At 42.3% G+C, this 20,423-nt stretch overlaps 1 protein-coding gene across 1 annotated transcript in view; it reads left to right on the top strand.

Annotated features, from left to right (window-relative positions):
* Positions 1–20,165, top strand: part of LOC126203582 (uncharacterized) — a 69,246-nt gene extending 49,081 nt beyond the window's left edge. The window contains exons 3-4 of the mRNA XM_049937942.1: positions 4,093–4,260; positions 19,330–20,165. Of these exons, the coding sequence (XP_049793899.1) occupies positions 4,093–4,260; positions 19,330–19,506 (345 nt within the window). The 3' untranslated portion in view covers positions 19,507–20,165. The remainder of the gene's footprint in view (positions 1–4,092; positions 4,261–19,329) is intronic.
* The last annotated feature ends 258 nt before the right edge of the window (positions 20,166–20,423 follow it).

Here is a 20,423-nt window from a genome sequence, read left to right as displayed (position 1 = left end):
GATCAGGACCAGATGAGATACTTATAAGAATCCACAAACATTATGCAAAAGAACTTGCAACCCTTCTGACAGCAGTTTATGTAGATCGCTGCAGCAACGAAGGGTACCTAGCGGCTGGAAAAAAAGGCTGGACATTTCCATTTCCCAGAAGACCGTAGGACAGATGCTCATTTTCATGGGCCTATAGCATTGACGTCAGTCAGTTGTAGAATTATGGAACACATTTTATGCTCAAGAACTATGGCATTTTTGGAGAGCTAAATCACTTCTCTACAAATCAACTCCGATTTCGCAGAGATCTTGCGCGTCTCACCTAGCTCTGTTTCTCCATGAGATCCATACAGCTGTAGACTACAGCGCCCAGGTTAATGCCGTGCTGCTTGACTTTAGGAATGGAATTTGACACTGCCCCAAACTGCGGTTAATACCGAAATAGGGGCTTAACGAATATGGGACCAGATCTGAGACTGGATTCATGACTTCCTTGCAGACAGAACACGTCGCCTTTAGCGGAACAAAACTGACAGATGTAAAAGTAATTTCTGGAGCACCTCACAGAAGTGTGATACACTGTTACTGTTTATATTGTATATAAATGATCTATTAAAAAGCGTGGGGAGCTTTTTAAGAGTGTTTTCGAACGATGGATGTCTATAAGAAAGCAGTCGGAAGACTTACAGATTTGGAGAATGATCTGCAAAGGATTGATTACTGCTGCAGGCTCTGGTACTTGACCCTGATCGTCAATAAATGAAACGTATTGTGCATACGTAGGAAAATAAATCCACTACTGTGCAAATGGTTCTGAGCGCTATGGGATTTAATTTCTGAGGTCATCAGTCCCCTAGAACTTAGAACTACTTAAACATAGCTAACCTAAGGACATCACACACATCGATGCCCGAGGCAGGATTCGAACCTGCGACCGTAGTGGTCGCGCGGTTCCAGACTGTAGCGCCTAGAACCGCTCGGCCACTCCGGCAGGCACTACTGTTCAACTGCACTATTGATGACAAACTGCTGTAAAGCAGTATCCACTTTAAAATATCCAGGAGTAACTATCAAGAGCGACCTCAGGTGGAGTGACAGCATATCAGTTATTGACATCAGAAGTACCCTTTGCCATTCACCGTTTGGTGGCTTGCGGAGTGTTACGTAGATGTAACAGAGAAACTCACGGCGAAGCTACCTTGCGAGAGTGACATAAACCGAAAAAGGCAGGAAATGAAATACGATGCTGGGTTCAAATTAAAATTAAACTAACGACGCTCTTATGATTTTAAACGACTGTCAAAAACTGTAAATTTTGCTGATGGCAGAAACATTAATTAAGAGCTCAAGATCAAACCATACCTGACATGATTTAGATGCCAACTAAACAGGGATTGCGTTCACTGGAAACTTTTAAGATCTTTATATACAAAAAACATTTATATTGTTCAGTTACAAGCAAATAAAAATATTGTGCTGGCACCCGCTTACAAATATAACTTAATGATAACTTAATAGTCGTACTTTGAAACAAATGCTGCAGGCAGTACCCTATTTGCCCAGTTTGATAATAAGCCTTTGTGCACTCACAAATAATTTTTCATTGGGTTTAATTGCACACGAAGTCGCTAACTTATTTTATGAACTGTCACTCACTGTTATCCAACAGTTGGTAATGTAACTGAAAAAAATCCATGAGAAATGAACAGTGAGAATATTGTGAGAATTAGTTACTAAATTTTCCAAGGGGTCCACAAATTACCTGAAGAAGTAGATGCCAGAACTGGAATCCCTACAGCGACGTAATTCTCCATACGTATTGTAAATATACTATTGTTCTTACAGTATTTAGATATCTGCATTTTTGAGAGATAAACCTAAAGATAATCAAAAATAATTAAACCTTAGACCCAAATAAGAAATAACCTTTATAACACGGAAAATTCCATAACTACCTAACTTCAATAAAACACCAGCAAGAATTATTCTACCTGCACACATAAATAATAACGCCTTAAACAAAGCGTGAGCCAATAAATGAAAGAATGCAAGCTTTCGATAACCTATAGCAAAAATTCTTATTATTAAACCAAGTTGTCTTAAAGTAGAAAGAGCAATAATCTTCCTTAAATCAAATTCAAAATTATCACCCAATCCAGCCATAAATATAGTTATACAACCAATTAAAAGTAAAAATCATCCACAATTATTAGTATTTACATGTTATTATTAAGCAAGCAGAAATAAACATCAGCAGAGTAGAAGCTTTCCTGCTAATTTCATTACGTATGTTTATAGTCTCTAATTTTTCTAAAGATGAGCATAGCATTTTTGTCACCGTTTATGTGACCTGAAGAAGTATCTTCTAACAGGTACTTCTCGCACTTAATGCATTACTCAATTTATTATTCATATCTGCCATATTTCTTTCATAAAACGGTCTATGGAAAGTATGAGACGTCTAATGGAGCATACATCGTAATTTATTTCTATAAGTGAATGGTTTACTTTTCTTTACAATTTAAAACGTCAATGTAAACCTATTGGATGTTTTTTTATTTACTTATTTATATAGTGCACAACACATACAGGACTCCAAAGTACTGCATACTATAAAAATACACTGAGGTGACAAAAGTCATGGGATAGCAATATCCACATATACAGATAAAGTACACGAGAGATAAGAGGACAGTGCATTGACGGAGCTATCATTTGAAGCCAGGTGATTCACGTGAAAAGCTTCCCGACGTGATGAAGGCTGCACGACGGCATTTAAAAGACTTTGAACGTAGAGTGGTAATGGGAGATAGACGCGTGGGACATTCCGTTTCGGAAATCGTTAGGGAATTCGGTACTCCGCGATCCACAGTGTCAAGAGTATGCCGAGAATACCACATTTAAGGAATAACCTCTCACCATGGAAAACGCAGTGGCCGACGGTCTTAACGACAGAGAGCAGCGGCGTGTGCACAAAATTGTCAGTGCTAATAGACAAGCAACACTACGTGAAATAACGGCAGAAATCGATGTGGGGCATAAGACGAACGCATCCGTTAGTACAGTGTACCAAAATCTGGCGTTAGTGGACCAGCACAACATCGCCCATATGGAATCTCCTGTGCTCGTAATCATATCGACTGGACCCTAGACAACTGAAAAAAAACCGTTGCCTGGTCATACGAGTCACTATTTCAGTTGGTAAGAGCTGATTGTAGGTTTCGAGAGTGGCGCAGACCCCACGTAGCCATGGACCCAAGTTCTCAACGAGGCACTGTGAAAGCTGGTAGTGGCTCCATAATGGTGTGGGCCGTGTTTAGTTGGAATGGACTGGGTCCTGTGGTCCTACTGGAACGGTCATTGACTAGAAACGGTTATGTTCGCCTGCTTGACACCATCTGCAGCAGTCCACAGACTTCATGTTCCCAAACAACGATGGAATGGGTCCTCTGGATGTTCGGTTACTTGGAGACCATTTACAGCCGTTCATGGCCTTCATGTACCCAAAAAACAATGGAATTCTTGTGGATGACAATGCACCATGTCACTGGTCCACAAATTTTCACGATTTGTTTCAAGAACATTCTGGACAATTCGGGCGAAAGGTTTGGCCATACAGATCGCCCGACATTAATCCCATCGAACATTTATGGAAGATAATCCAGAGGTCAGTTCGTGCACAACATCCGGCACCCGCAACACTTGAACTGTTATAGAAATTATGGGTGGTTATAGAGGCAGCATGGCTCAATATTTCTGCAAGGAGCTTCCAGCGGCTTGTTGAGTCCATGCCACGTCGAGTTGCTGCACTACGTCAGACAAGAGGAGGTCGACAAGATATTGGATGACCATGACCATGACCATGACCATGACCTTTGTCACCTCAGTGTACGTCTGTTAGCATTTCTAAATGAATTACCTATTGGTCCTTGTACCGTAACAAACTGTGTATCACTCGTGCTGTAAAAATGTGCTTGAATCTACTGCCTACCAATACATTTGCGTCCAACAGAAATAAATGTCTTGAAAAAATCACCCTGGACAGGATTTTTGTATGTTGTCTGTACGTAGCCCACTAATATTTTTATGATTTCTTTTCAGGTTATATCCATTATCATAGCCTGTCTCACAACTAACCAGCAAGTTGGCTTAGGTCCTTCTACTCTTGTGCGTACGGCAGTTGTCGACGGCACGATAGTAGCTTTTATCATTCTAGGTGTCCTAATCCTCATTGGCTATTTAATCGGGTCTCCTCTACACCTCTACCTGGTGAGTTTACCTAAAAACATTTTCTCTTCGGCTAGATTCTAAATTAGATGCAGTTTTTCTTTTTCTTACTAAACGTGTGACATTTATGTATATCTGAAGAAATGTAGACTCTACGTATAAGCCCCCTGGCGAAACGTTATCGTCACTCACTTAACACTTTGACGTACAAACACTTAGAAATACGTCAGTTTAGAAAACTGACCGTTAATGACATTGTTTTGAACGTTTGTGCCGTGTTTTATTTGATATTACCTAAACATAAGTACGTATGGTAAATAAGTAGGCTTAAAGACATATTTACTCATTTATTGTAATATGCTGATGATAATTACAATACATAATGGTAATGAAAAAAAGAAACGTAATTTCCTGTACAGAAAGATCGATTTTCAATTTTTGTGTGGGGAGGAATCTTACAGTCATCCAGATGTTCACTTTCTCCTCTGATATCTGTTTTGCTGTAGACTGTTTCGACTTTTCTGAACAAATTTTACACTCTTCAGGGTGGAGGGAGAATCACCAAGTCTAAAGCAGAACGCTGATTTCATGTATAGTAATATATAACGTACACATGGACACTGGCGTAGCTTCAACTTAACACGCTGGCAACGTTACCAGTTATAAGTGAACGTCACCAGATACATCCGTTTGGAATTTATTTCAAAATAATGGGAATAAATGGTTATTCTACGCAACAATAGTATATCACCTGACGTCCTCCTCTCTTAATTAAAATAGAAGATGAAAGACGTTATTAATTCATTTGTTTCTTAGAGTGTAATATATCTACGTAATTCTTCATTGAGAGTGAAAGTATAATACTCATTATTAAAAAATAGAAACAGGAATAATACGTGGTATCCATCTTCATATTTGATGTTGACTACTCTTTAAACCATAACCGAACTAACTGGGTGCGAGGGACACCACACCTCGTTGGTTTTGTGCGATAAAAGGGAGATGGCTTTGAAAACCGTTGTCTCTTAGTCTCCATCACTATTTTAATACTAAAGGTAACGACCTGTAATACTGCTGTTTCAAGGTGAACGAACAAAAGATTTTTTCGATTGGGTTACACCACCCCAAAATTTTATGTCGCTATCACCTTTAGGGTCAAGTCCCACTCAGTTTCTCAAATCTCTCAGTATCTTTTCCTTCATAAGAGTTGCCACTAGCTTTTAATCTTATTACACGACTTGATGGATATAAACAATATTTTATATCACTACGGCTTCACGAAAACGGTCTAAAAGTGTCTTACTGACCCTGAAATTCTTACTCAATGGTTTTCACTTCTGCGATATAGAAGATGAAATTGACCTTTAGTTAACTGATATCATCTCAAGTACATGAAACAGTTTTTTATGTTTCTGAGCGACAGTCACACAATAATTTTTAAATGGACACACTGAGATTTGACTGTATCGATGTTTATTTAATTACGACCCAGGTTTCGGCTTTTTATGCCATTTTCAAGTGACTGAGTTTATCTCATTAAAACATATTGCAGGACATAAAATTCAAAATACAAATCAAGTACATGAATCTGAATCCGATGTGTGTTCATACGGACATTCTGAAGGCCACAAAATCAAAAAATCCAGATCCTAAACTAAGTTTTAGTTTCGAAAGAAAAAGGAGTTATATTGTAAACCACGTATTCGAAGTGGAGTTGAAAATATTACTGTTCACATTCGAGGACTGAAAACTATTTCTAGAAAATCTGAACCTACAGCTATCTTGGACGTCTGGTATTTGTTTTGACCCCATGCTGAATATCGTACTTTTATACACGAAGGGAAAGATAAAAGCAATAAGAGACAGTGTCAGGGAACCACATCCGTCTCAAACAAAATGTATATTTTTGAAAATATGAATTTTATGTTACTGTTATATTACGTAGACGAATGAAGTCAGGTCATGAATGTGTTTTCACTTTGTCTGCTTCATACAGAACTAGAAGGGATGTACTTCGTCAAAATTTTTGTTAATTTGTCTTCCTTGATTTCAATGACACTCTGCTCATACATTCCTAAAAGAAATCATGTAGTTGTACTGTTGTCAAGAAATGAGCCCAGAAATGTGAAGCTAGGTATGACAGACGACTAAAGCCACGTTTAATGTTGGATTGACAGCCTAGATCAACTGTGCAGCAGTTATTCGGTATCCTGACGAATCACACTTAACATTGCTTTGGTAAGCGATGTCAGTATTGTGGGGTGCGGAGGAAATACATTATCGGCCGTAATGCCCGTCTTTCGAAGTAACACTGAATACATTGTATAACAACAACGTCAGACAACTAGTCTGACAACTTACAAGTAAAAAAGTATTTTAGATTTCCCGGCAACAAAAACAGACAAAACAGGCGACCATTATGACCTTATATAAACGAGGTCACGAAAGGAAAAGTAAATAATCAATAAAACGTGGAGAGTATTTTTCTTTTTGTCTTACAAGCAGTCTACTAATCAGCTTACTTGAAGGACGAACTGAGAACATTTAATTTACATCTACAAAATCAGAACAATTGTATGTAAAACTGAAAGACGTTATAGAAACGCGGTCCATATAAAAACGTACCAATTAAAGTATTAAAAGACCTCAGAGACCTACCTTAGTTTATTTGTGCTCTTCAGAGGATGTTGCGAAAACAGAGACTACCATACCTTCTCTATAAATTAGACTACAGGAAGACCTTTAAGAAGGGTCGTGTGTGACATTTCAATAATTTTCGCAGTTAGGTCATGGAGAAATAGCCATCGTGTAATAAATCAAGCCTGTACGGAATTTTTACCTCCAACAGGAATATAAGATACTACCTAATTTATGGTCGTATTTGAACATAGTTTTCTGGTACGCAGATGAAACTTTGTCACATACATATTTTTCAGTTTATATATCGATCATTATTTATGGTGCTATATTATACCACGAAAATTAGTTTTCAATAAATTTCAGAAAAACCCCATAAAACAGAATATCATCATTTATTCTTATTTTGCAAAGTTATTTTAAGCCATTCAAGACAACTGTATGTATTTATACTGTTATTGACTTACAGTCAATATCTGATTAAGTTATCAACTCAATATAAAGCCAATAGCTTTAAGAATATTTAGTCTAATTTTAGAATGCTGTTAACACTTGTCACTTTCATAACTCTCTAAAAGGATTTACATTTGGGAAACATAAACTTTAAATTGAGAATATTACTTACATAGTAATTGTTCTATGGAATTTTATGGAACCTTCCAGAACTAACCGCGAGATATATACTATTCTTGCTTGGCCTCAATTATGTCAGACTCGTTCCGCATCGGAGGGCGTGAACACGCTGTGAAGGTCTTTGACTTGTGGTTAAAAAGACATTGTATCTCTTCGTAACTTTTATGGGTATTCCGAATTTACATTTTAGTTGTGATTTTGGACAGTATCTGTGATTGATTAATGTTAAGTGGAAATAAAACACTGTAGTCAAGAAACAAGTTATTAAGCTTCTGCCTCGTCGTTACAACAACCGAGTACCTAATGTGTTGCATTAAGACCATTTGGTTATCACCGCTGGACACCGACGTCATTCGCAAGTTAAGAAAACAGTTAACAACACGTGTGAAGATTCCTTTCTTCTCCTTTATCTACGAACATTGCATATGAGAAGGCTATCTACACTTACAGTGAAAATGTGCTTAATTCATTAGATAAAAAATTGAAGGCAACTGGTATATTTTGTGATCTGTCAAAGGCATTTGACTGTGAAAATTACAATATTCTTTTAAGTAAATTAGAATATTATAGTGTAACAGGAAATACTGCAAAATGGTTCAAATCTCATATCTCTGGCAGGAAACAAAGGGTGTTATTAGGAAAGACACAAGTATCAAGCTATCAGGCATCATCCAACTGGGAACTAATTACATGTGGAGTCCCACAAGGTTCCATTTTAGGGCCTTTACTTTTTCTTGTGTACATCAATGACCTTTCCTCGCTAACATTACCAGATGACAAGTTCGTTTTGTTTGCCGATGATACAAACATTGCAATAAATAGCAAATCAAGCGTAGTCTTAGAAAGATCAGCTAATAAAATATTTGTGGACATTAATCACTGGTTCCTAGCCAATTCCTTGTCACTAAACTTTGAAAAAACACACTACATGCAGTTCAGAACTTGTAAGGGGTGTGCCACGAGTACATGCCTAAAATATGATGACAAGCAGATAGAAGAAGTGGACAGTATTAAATTCTTGGGATTACAGCTTGATAATAAATTCAACTGGGAAAAGCACACCACAGAACTGCTGAAGCGTCTTAATAAATCTCTATTTGCAATGCAAATTGTGTCAGACATAGGGGATATAAAAATGAAATAGCTGGCATACTATGCTTACTTTCATTCCATAATGTCATATGGGATTATTTTTTGGGGTAATTCATCAAGCCAAGCTAAAGTTTTCTGGGCACAAAAACGTTCAGTAAGAGTTATATGTGGTGTGAACTCAAGAACATCCTGCAGAAGCTTGTTTAGGGAACTAGGGATACTAACTACTGCTTCCCAATATATTTATTCTTTAATGAAATTTGTCATTAAAAATATATCACTTTTTCAAGCCAACAGCTCAATTCATGGAATCAATACTAGAAATAAGACTAATCTTCACAAGGATTTAAAGTCACTTAGTCTTGTATAAAAAGGTCTGCATTATTCAGGAACACACATTTTTAATAACTTGTCAGCAGCCATAAAAAGCTTAACAACCAATGAAATTCAGTTTAGGAGAAGCCTAAAGGATTTATTGGTGGCCAACTCCTTCTACTCCATTGATGAATTTCTCAGTAGAACCAATTGATTTGTGTGTGTATATACAGGGTGGTCAGAAAATGTGTGAAATGCTTGTAGGTATGTTACAGGGCAGGTTATACCGAGACATAAATGTTAAGACAGAAATTCAATACGTTGCTCCGTTTCCGAGTTATTCAGCATTGAAGTTAGCCAATCGGGGCGTCACGCGCTCACATTCAAGCGGCCTGCCAGGGGCGGTGTTGCCCAAAGAGTGCTTTGTCTCGTTAGCTGGAACTTGAATTTACGCGCGCGTTGTCCCGATTGGCTAACTTCAATGCTGAATAACTCGGAAACGTAGCAACGTATCGAATTTCTTTCTTAACATGTATGTCTCAGTATAACCTGCCCTTTAACATCCCTACAAGCATTTCACACATTTTCTGACCACCCTATTTATAAGTACAATATAACTTCTGCACAATTTCAGTGCAGTAATGTGTTCATTGTAAATAAGTATTATAGTAGTTGTATTACACGTTCATTACCTTATAAATAAATAAACAAACTTTTTTATTTTAAATTCAGTGCATTAGTATTTGTAAAATGATTCTTTCATATAGTGTTCTCTAAAAAATTACGATTATTCCACTTAGGACCTGTGGAATGGTACACCAGCTTATTTGTTTGAGTTGTAAATATTTGTCATGTATTGTTGTTTTTCTGACATGTTCTACAGGGAATAAAAGTAAATCTAATCTAATCTAATATGAAGTGGTTGAATTTAAAATAGCGCCATTTAAAATTCAATTTGAGCACATGTCTTGCCATCACTTGGCCTTGTTAAGAACACAGCACCCGATGATGGGTGTCATGCGTTTCAGTTCGAGCACACTTCTCAGATACTTCTGACAAAACTACGCCTCGTTTACACTGCAACAGCAGATTCCGGCCATCTCACATAACTTTCAATCTGAGCACATCTCTCGGTTACTTGTGTCCCCACGTGTTCATGTTTACATTACAACTGGCCGTCGTACCTTTCTGTCTGGGCTCATTTCTCTCATACTTCTGCTCCCACTGGGCCTTGTTTAAATCACATCATCCAGTAATGGCCATCACAATTTCATTATGAGCACATTTCTCAGATATGTTTGCCCCCTCTTGGCTTTGTTTACATCACAACTGCGATTCCAACCATCATACATACCTTCCAAATTGAGCATATTTCTCGCACACTTCTACAGGCACTTGGCCTCTTTACATCGCAACAGCCGATTCTGGCCGTCATAGCTTTCTATTTGAGCACATTTCTCCCAAAATTCTACCCCCACCTGGCCTTTTTACGTCACAGCAGCCGGTACGTTTCAATTCTAATACATTTTTCTTATATCGTTTCCCCACTTTGCTTTGTTTACATCGCAAAAGCCGATTCCGGCCGTCAAAGCTGTCAGTGCTAGCACACTTGCCGGACGCTTCTGCCCCCACTTGGCCTTTTTTATGTTGCAGCAGCTAATGCTTTCAATTTGGACACATCTCTCGGATATTTCTGCGAAAATTTTCAACACGAACATTAACAGTATTTAAATGCTTGTACTCTTCTTTTCAAACATTTTCGGATTCAATGAAACGAAATAAATCGTTCAGTTCAATAAAACCATATTTCTCTCAGTATCTCGGAGGACTCAGGAATTAAGAGTATTCACCTTGAAACAGATTATCCCTCTGCCTACCTAAAAATTCATTTCGTCACGTTGAATCGTTCACAAAAAAAAAGGAATGGTACTGTTCGTACTGCACACCCTCTAAATTATTTTCTCCACAATATTAAATCTGAAATTAAGTTAACTGGTCACAAATATATGATAAACTGTGACAAAATTACTATACTAATCATCAGGATGTGTCCTTTAAGCACCTGATGGATGTATATGATACACCCGACTTAGCAGGGGTTGCACCAAGTATCTATGTCACATGTAGCAGTAATAAATTGCAAGTATATATACAAAGTTTCCTCTAGCATCTTTTACTGAAAACCGTTTCAACATCTCTACACTAACTTCTCAGATTAGTCTTCGCATGCAGGTAGAAGAAGGAAGTGTGGGACTTTTAAGTTATGTAAAATGATGTACTGAATTTGAAAGTCATTGGTGTGTTCCTCAAGCTGAACTATGTGATATATGTAATGGATATAACAAACAACAAATTAAATTACGGAAACGTAACTAAACCATATCAGTTGTTTCACGTAAGAGGTAGTCATATATGTGTGTATAGTGAATAGTAGCAATATAAAGAGATAACAAATAGAGATGAAAATAATGTGAGATATGGAAAAATTAATTACACAACAGTATTTCTTGTCAGCAACAGAATCGTAGACTGACGAGCCAAAACATTATGGCCACTGCCAGTGTGAGAATGAATGCCTGCTGATGACGTTGTGGGCACTTGAAGCGGCAAGGGTAGTGTATACTCGGGGCAGAGGTCAGTGGGGCATCACCATGGACACGGGCTTCAGATGAGGAAGTCCACAAACATTAGCGACTATGACAAATGGCCCACTATTATGGCCCGGCAGTTGGGTAACAGCATTTCGGAAACGCCGCAAATCGTTAGCTGTTCGCGTTGTACTGTCGTCAATATCTAGGAAAAATGGTTGAGGAAAGGTTACAAGGTAGTGAACGTCAATGTCTGGTCACGGAACGAGGAAGTCGGAACTTGCCCGTACTGCAAAGGAGAATTGGCGGCGATCTGTATCATACATAAAACAAACTACAGTAATAGTGCGGGCACACCGTTCAGTATAAATTGTTAAATATATGGCACCACAGCAGACGACTCTCTGTGTTCACAAGGTGACCCTACAGTAGTGTCAATTACGACTGGAATGGACACGAGGTCGTAGAGTTCGGTGTGTGGATCAATGGAAACGTGTGCCCTCGTCGGATGAATTACATTCTTGTTGCACTATGTCGATGATCGTGCTCGGATACGCTGTCTTCCAGGGCAACGTGTGCTCGAAACGTGCAGCGCGCCATACACACCGGCCAGTGTGAGCAGTATTATGCTATGGTGGACATTCACTTGGACTCTATGCGATCCACCATGAATCCTGTGGACTACGTTAACATTATTGCAGACCACTTACATCCTTATCTGCTTCCTAAGGTGGCCATTTTCTGCTGAAACTGTCCACTGACATATTTCAGAGGTTGGTTGGCTCTGAGCACTATGGGACTTAACATCTATGGTCATCAGTCCCCTAGAACTTAGAACTACTTAAACCTAACTAACCTAAGGACAGCACACAACACCCAGTCATCACGAGGCAGAGAAAATCCCTGACCCCGCCGGGAATCGAACCCGGGAACCCGGGCGCGGGAAGAGGTTGGTTGTTGGGTTGTTTTTGGGGGAGGACACCAGACAGCGAGGTCATCGGTCTCATCGGATTAGAGAAGAAAGAGGAAGGAAGTCGGCCGTGCCCTTTCAAAGAAACCATCCCGGCATTTGCCTGGAGCTATTTAGGGAAATCACGGGAAACGTAAATCTGGATGGCCGGACGCGGGATTGAACCGTCGTCCTCCCGAATGCGAGTCCAATGTGCTAGCCACTGCGTCACCTCGCTCGGTTCAGAGGTTGGTATGCAAATTCTCTTGATCGAGTACTCCTTAAGTACACTGCTCTGTAATTACACATCTCCATTAGCTTTCCCAGAGTCTGGTGTCCGCTTCTGTTCCACCTCTTTTCTGTAGTTGGTGATGGTTGTGATGACTGAAAAGCTTAGAAGATGGATGAGCGAGATTAGAGTCTCTGTTAAGAGGAATTTGCCACTATAAAACTGTAGCATTTTGGGCAGTGGCTGCTCGGCAGGTAACGAGCCAGGCATTCTCATCCCCCTGCTAGCTCCCTAGAAGGGGTGAGGAGATTCAATTCGTTCATCAAATGAAATATCGAATTCTTCGCCGAAGCAGTTTTAGCCAGATAAGAAATTTCTAGGGAGGTGTGCCTCTCTCAAGGCGTGTGAGTGTTTGTTGCGAGGCCTCGGAGTAACGTCCAGTTCAAACATTCAGGATACGGCCTCGTGATTGACTCACCCTGCAATTTTCGACACAGCCGTCGTGCGCTGTGCCCACATTCAGAACTTCTCATTTTTCCATTTCAGAATCACCTAACGGTGCGGGAGAAATCCTCTCGTTCTTGGTGCCTGCCTCTGAATGGTTGGCTGAGGTCTAACGTGCTGAAGACGAGTAGAGGATGGTTTAAATGCTGTTACCAAGCTTTCATTCATCTGAACCCGAAATCTCCATGCTCATTGGGCAATCATTTTCCAGTTCCGGCAAAAGACGAGCAATTTTCAGCCACCTCTTGGAGAACTCACTGCTTGTAAGGCTGTTGTAGAGAAAACACTTAGCTTTAGACCCTCGTTCAGTGATGACTCCACTTGAGGCAGGATGAGTGACTGATGAGCAGGACCTTGCTACCGCCGGAAAGATGTCTGTAGTTCAGGTCTAACTGTCAGTACTAAAGGAGGTCTGAAATCATATCTTCTAGTCGCTACTGCGGCCATCCTGTTTATGGCGAAATACTCTCGGGTTATCAGCCGAGTGGTGGCGTCGTCTTGTCTCAACGTTTCAATGAGTTTCGTAGTTTCGTACCCATCATCTTCTGGCGAGGTGTCGGGATGCCGCACTCACTCATTCTCATTTAATGCTTTCCCCTCTTTGGGGAAGTGTGTGGGGTAGTTTGTAGCCTTGCGGCTTTTATTCCACTTTTTACTTGTGTGTGTGTTTATTTCTGTGATTTTTGGGTGTCTGCGTGATGTGATGATTGTTCTGCGAGTGTCTGGAACTTGCCCGGGGTTGGCGAGATGATTGATATTATGGGGGAGGGAGGAGGGTCAGGAATTGGATATAAGGATATTCTCTTCGACCTAGTCGTCGAAGATCGTCATTGGACGTTTGTGCTTGTTGCAGCACATGTCATACGGACCTAGGGAGTGGATGAGGACGTTTCCTGACCTGGAAGAGCCTTCACAGAAGGCCCTTGCCAGATCTGGGAAACGCTCTTTTAGGAGTGGGATTTCACGTGCAGCGTGCCGTCTGGGAATCCGAGGGATAGACGCAGTGTCCTGCTGAGGGCGCGGTTCTGCAGCCTCTGGAATTAGTCCACGTGCTGCTTCGCCTTGTATCCCCAGACAGGGCATGCATACTCCATTACTGGTCGTATCAGGGCCCGATATACATTCACACCCACAGAGCAGGGAAGGGAGCTGGTTGAGTTGAGGACTGGGTATAGGATGGACATTCTGCCACAGACCTTCGTGTGGACCTCGTCTCTGTGGCGTTTTCACGTAAGATGAGAGTGTAAGGTTACGCCAAGGTACTTGGCGGTTCTGCGCCAGGGGAGTTGGGTTCCGTTTAGGCGAAGGTGGAGGAGGGGCCGTTGAGGAGGTCCGCGCCTTCCGAGCCTCCGGGTGATCAGCAGAACGTGTATCTTTTCAGAGTTGATTGCGAATGTGGGATGGAATACATCGGGCAGACACAACGATGTATCTCCCAGCGCTGTACTGAACACATCAGGAACGTACGACAGACAAACAAGTCCGCCGCAGCAGAACATAGCATTATCGAGGGACACACCTTCTAATTCGAAGAAACGATGAAGCTGTGCAACGGCAACGGTTTCTGGAAGTCGATCTTCAAAGAGGCAGTGGAGATACGTCTGCACAACAATTTAGTAAACAGGGATAGTGGATTTCAGCCTGAAATCCCACATTTGACAAAATACGTCAGGAACGCTCCGATCTGATGGCAGCGGCGTCCTCAGACAGATTAGATAGCCACCAGGTCTCGACGCCGTACCACGCCCCCCCCCCCCCCCCAAACAACCCCCGCCACCACCATCGGCGCGGTACCCTCTTCCAGAGGAACGTGATTGGTCGGCCTACAGTTGCGGACGACGGCCAGGCAGCTATATAGATATGCAGAACACTGCATCCCGACAAGAACACACAGATCCCCGTGTCCCTCCAGGCAGCAGTCCAGCAGTCGCTCCATTCCGCGTCTTCCTCAGTAGTTTCAAAACCCCATCATGGACAGACGACCAAACATCCAAGGCCTGACAATGTGCATCTTTAACGCAGACGGCATTGTTAATCAAGAGGCCGAGTTCAGAGAACTCTTAAAGGAGTTCTCCATCGACATATGCATGATGGGGCAAACCTCCCTAAAACCGGGAATAAAAGCGACATCTCTCAACTACATTAGCTACCGTAAGAACAGACCCACACAAGGCGGAGGAGTGGCCACTTACTTCAAAAGAGGGATCCCCCACCACCAGGTATTCTTACCAGGTACCAATAAAATCGAAGCAGTGACGGTGGTAGTAACCACTGCCTCTGGACCCCTAACAATTGTTGCAATCTACCGACCCCCACAACACGATTTATACGAGGGAGACATAGCTGCTCTAGAGCAAATTGAAGGCAAACTCATAATAGGAGGTGACTTCAATGCCAAACACCCAGATTGGAACTCTAGCGTAACCTCCAGAGCAGGCGCCAAACTGCAGCGACTAGCGATCGACCACCACTTCGAAACATGGGGTCCGGCCGAGCCCACACACTTTCCAAAAAATGGAGGTAGGCCCAAAGTGTTAGACGTATCCCTCACTAAGAGGATCGCGGGGTTTGTGGCCGCAAGGACAGTCAACAGAATGTCCTCTGACACAACCCAGTGATGCTAGAGATCGGTGTGGGAGAATCGGTAGCACCCCCACGATACCAGACGTCTTACAAACGTACAGACTGGGAGCGATACCGAGAAACTGTCGCCTCTGATACCGCTCGCGCTCCGCCACCTACTGCCGAAACAGTAGAACAAGCGCTGCAAGATCTAACAAGTTCTAACTTGCAAGCAGCGGAAGAGGCCACCCTCCGCCCCTCCATCCTCAAAGGGTCGGGCCGCCCCCGGAAATACAGCTCCTGGAACATTTCCTAGCTCAAATTCGACATAAGAACAGAGTAGCAAAAGAGTGAAAGATCACCAGGAATCAGGGCACCAGGAGGCAGCTCAATCGTCTACAGAGAGAGCTGAAGGTCATTCTCAGTGAGCACAGAAACCAGCAATGGCAAAACCGCTTCACAGCTCTCAAAAAAATGGTTCAAATGGCTCTGAGCACTATGGGACTTAACATCTTAGGTCATCAGTCCCCTAGAACTTAGAACTAGTTAAACCTAACTAACCTAAGGACATCACACACATCCATGCCCGAGGCAGGCTTCGAACCTGCGACCGTAGCAGTCGCGCGGTTCCGGACTGCGCGCCTAGAACCGCGAGACCACCGCGGCCGGCACAGCTCTCAAAGTAGACGATCACACACTATGGCAAGCAACCAAGCAATTCACAAAACGACGGGCTAGGATGCCACCAATGCACGGCCAGTGGGGTCTGGCCTACAGCCATGCTGAAAAGGCCAACGCCCTCGCCGACTCCTTTGAGAAGCAGTTTAAAGCGGCAGAACCCCAGGATAAAGAGCATGAAGAGGTAGTCCGTCGTCAACTGGCCGTCTTCCTCAATGCTGAGGAGGACCCAGATGACAAACCCACACTTTTCGCCCCTGAGAACGTGCAAAAGTAATTAGGTCCCTCCCCACAAAACAGACGCCAGGACACGGTAGTGTCACTAATCAATTGGTTAAAAACCTCCCACTTTCGGCGATCACACACCTCACGAACGTCTTCAACGTTATTACTCGTTCCTACGAGTTCCCAGTTTGCTGGAAACACGCGGAAGTGGTCGCCATACACAAACCCGGAAAAGACACTCTATTCCCGCAGCACTACAGGCCGATTAGCCTCTGGCCAACTCTCAACAAGATCTATGAGCCCCTCCAGCTAAAGCCCATACAGGAACATATTACCAGAGAGAAGCTTCTGCAGGATTTCCAATTTGGATTCCGGCAGAACCACTCTGCCCCACAACAGATCATGAGAGGGGTTGAAGGAGCCACAGAGGCTTCAAGGATAGAGGCTACTGTGGGATAGCGCTACTAGATGTAGCCAAAGCCTTCGACTCAGTATGGCATAAAGGCTACTCTAAAAGTTATACACACAAGGGTTCCCCAGGAGCATAGTTAAGTAGATCGAAAGCTATCTCACGAATAGGACTTTCTCTGTCAAAGTAGAAACCGCCACCTCCACCAAAACGCGTGCTGGGGTGCCACAGGGTTCTCCTCTGGGGCCAGTTTTGTACAGTCTGTACACTGCGGACACACCAACAGCCCCCCTGGTGCACACAGAGCACTAAGCAGACGACACAGCCTTCTACACACGAAATGTGAACAAGGACCTGGTCATCCTTAGGCTACAAAGGGTTTCAGGTGACACAGAAACTTGGGCCCGTCGCTGGCGCATTACCATCAACTCTGAAAAGACACGGGCTATGCTGATCACCCGGAGGCTCGGAAGGCGCGGACCTCCACAACGCCCCCCCCCCTCCACCTTCACCTAAATGGAACCCAAGTCCCCTGGTACAGATCCGCCAACTACCTTGGCGTAACCTTGGAGTCTCGTCTTATGTGGAAACCCTGCATAGACGAGGTCCACAGGAAGGTCTGTGCCAGAATGTCCATCCTATACCCAATCCTCAACTCAACCAGCTCCCTTCCGTGCTCTGTGGGTGTGAATGTATATCAGGCCTTGATACGAACAGTAATGGAGTATACATGTTTTGTCTGCGGATACGCGGTGAAGCAGCACCTGGACAAACTCCAGAGGCTGGAGAACTGCGCCCTCAGGAGGGCACTGCGTCTACCGCTCGGATTCCCTATTGACGATGGGCACGCTGCAGCTGAAATCGCACTCCTAAAAGAGCGTTTCCAAAATCTGGCAAGGGCCGTCTGTGAACGGTCTTCCAGGTGAGGAAACTTCCTAATCCACTCCCTAGGTCAGTATGACATGTCCCGTGACAAACACAAACTTCCAATTAGTATCCTGGACGACTAAGTCGAAGAGAACGTCCCTATATCCAAGTCCTGATCCTCCTCCCTCCCCCATAATATCAATCATCTCGCCAACCCCAGGCAAGTACCAGACACACACAGAACAATCATCACATCACGCAGACACCCAAAAATCACAGGAATAAACACAGACACAAGTACAAAGTGGAGTAAAAGCCGCAAGGCTACGAACTCCCCCACACACTCCCCCACAGAGGGAAAAGTATTAGATGAGAGTGAGTGAGTGCAGCATCCCGACACTTCCCCAGAAGATGATGGATACGAAACTCATTGAAACGTTGCGACAAGACAACGCCACCACTCGGCTGATAACCCGAGAAGAATTCATCAGTGGAATACGCCGAGAAAGACTGCAATCGCATACAGCCTGTTTATTTTCGCACTGACCAGTTGGTAACATGGTATGTTGTTGCGCCCTCCGAAGCAGTTCAGAAACGAATATAACTCGCTCCCCTCAGGAGGCTGGGCCGCGATCTTAAAGTCACGCATCCAGCTTGTTGTTCTGAATGCGCATTCCTAATGGAGTTCACTGCTATCTTTCCGTGCACTTTCTACTCTTAATTGACGTCTTATGCAGTCACTGGCCGTGTCCGGGTGTTATCAACAGAACTGTGTCTTCTCCTCTATACCCAGATTTCAAACGTTACACTTCGAGTTGTATTCCATTGTCCGATTATTAATGGTTCTTTTTAAGATGACAGTGGGTAATTCTCACGTTTAAGGTCAACAAATGACCATTTGAGGTGGTTTCTCAACCTGTTACGCACCACAGTTTGGTTTTGTGCATCCCAGGGATGTGCTCCGACCACACCCAACATTCCACAGCTCGACATCTTCGCCGAAGCCGAGGATATCTTCCAGCGTGATAAGTAACACTGTCACGATGCCAAAGTCCTGCTACAGTAGTATGAGGAACGTGATAGTAACTCCTGTTGTAGTCTTGGCAGCCAAATTCATCTGTTCCGAGCACGATGGAACACATTTGAGACGCTGTTGGGACCAGCTCTGCGCCAGAAAGCCACTGGCCCGTTATTTTCGGTGCTGTGTGACTTCTGCCTAGGCAACTGGTGCCACACGGTTCCGGAAACCTACCAGGCATCCATGCCTCGTGAAATTAACCACTGATTGCATTTCAAAGGTGGATCAACACGCTACTAAACTGATGGTCGTAATGTTTTGGCTTATCGGTGAATATTATTAATAATTACTAGTTTCGTCTTAAAATATTGTAGCAGAATAATAGACAAAATTCTTACTTTTCAGATACTACTTTCTTCAGCAGCGGGGGCTATATTGTTCTTGGTATCTGGAGGACTTATATTGGATTCATACGTCCGAGATCCTTATAAATATGGTGAAGTATGCGGTGCAGGAATACTAGCCCTTATTAATGGACTCGTTTACGCTGGTGACGTATTTCTGACATGGAAGTACAGCTAGATACTACCCACCCCGTGTTAATACGTGGCAATACGTCTTAACCGAGTATATATTACAACTATCTGCTGTTCTGTTGAGGTGCGCTCAGTTAGAGCTGTTTGAAACATCATCAAATGAACTTGAACGAAAGCACCCTCAGCTTAATTTTCTAACCGTCTCTTCACCTAAGGCAGATATTTGTTTTCAAACAGTTACATTTGTGTATATAATGTGTTGAATAAGTTATTAAACAGTAGTATTAAGATGTGTCGTTAAGTGTTGACATCTAAAAGATTTCATTCAGGTTTCTTCTCTTGCTCTCATATTAATTAAATTATTAGTGAAGCATTCTTGATTGAGAAGAACTGATCTCGAAGTACCGTTACATATAGAAACATTTTCTTACAGAGATAGTAATAAGGTGTCGTACTAACATTTTCAGTGAGATGACATGAGCAGTGGCAGCCAGTTTGTGAGCGTTGGATATTCTCTATCCATAGACCGTCATTTGTAATTTTTATGTCTAATGAAAGAATGAAAATCTGATTCTACAGAAAATTAACTAATAAGAATGTGATGTTATATTCAAAGAGGTCATAATGTAATGCGTTCCGATCCTCCCAAAATTGTGAAAATCTGTATATAATTTCAGTAAGCTGATTTTTCTTTAAACTCATTTTCTTCAATAAATGAAGTAGACCTGCCACATGTTTTACTTTAAACACGTTACACTTTATGTAGAGCTCTAACAAGAACAAAGTTTTGAATACGGAATCACATTTTCCTATATTTCCTGATACCTGCTTCATGAGAAGTGTTGTATATCTATATCGTCTATGACAAAAACTGAGAAAGTTTCAGCTAGAAACATTCATGTGCCTAAACCAACTGACTGAAAGATAATAGTAGGTACACTTGAATTGTAGCAATATATTTAC

The sequence above is a fragment of the Schistocerca nitens genome, chromosome 9, assembly GCF_023898315.1.
Source record: "Schistocerca nitens isolate TAMUIC-IGC-003100 chromosome 9, iqSchNite1.1, whole genome shotgun sequence".
Taxonomy (NCBI): Eukaryota; Metazoa; Arthropoda; class Insecta; order Orthoptera; family Acrididae; genus Schistocerca; species Schistocerca nitens.
This window is presented reverse-complemented; position numbering and strand designations above follow the sequence as displayed.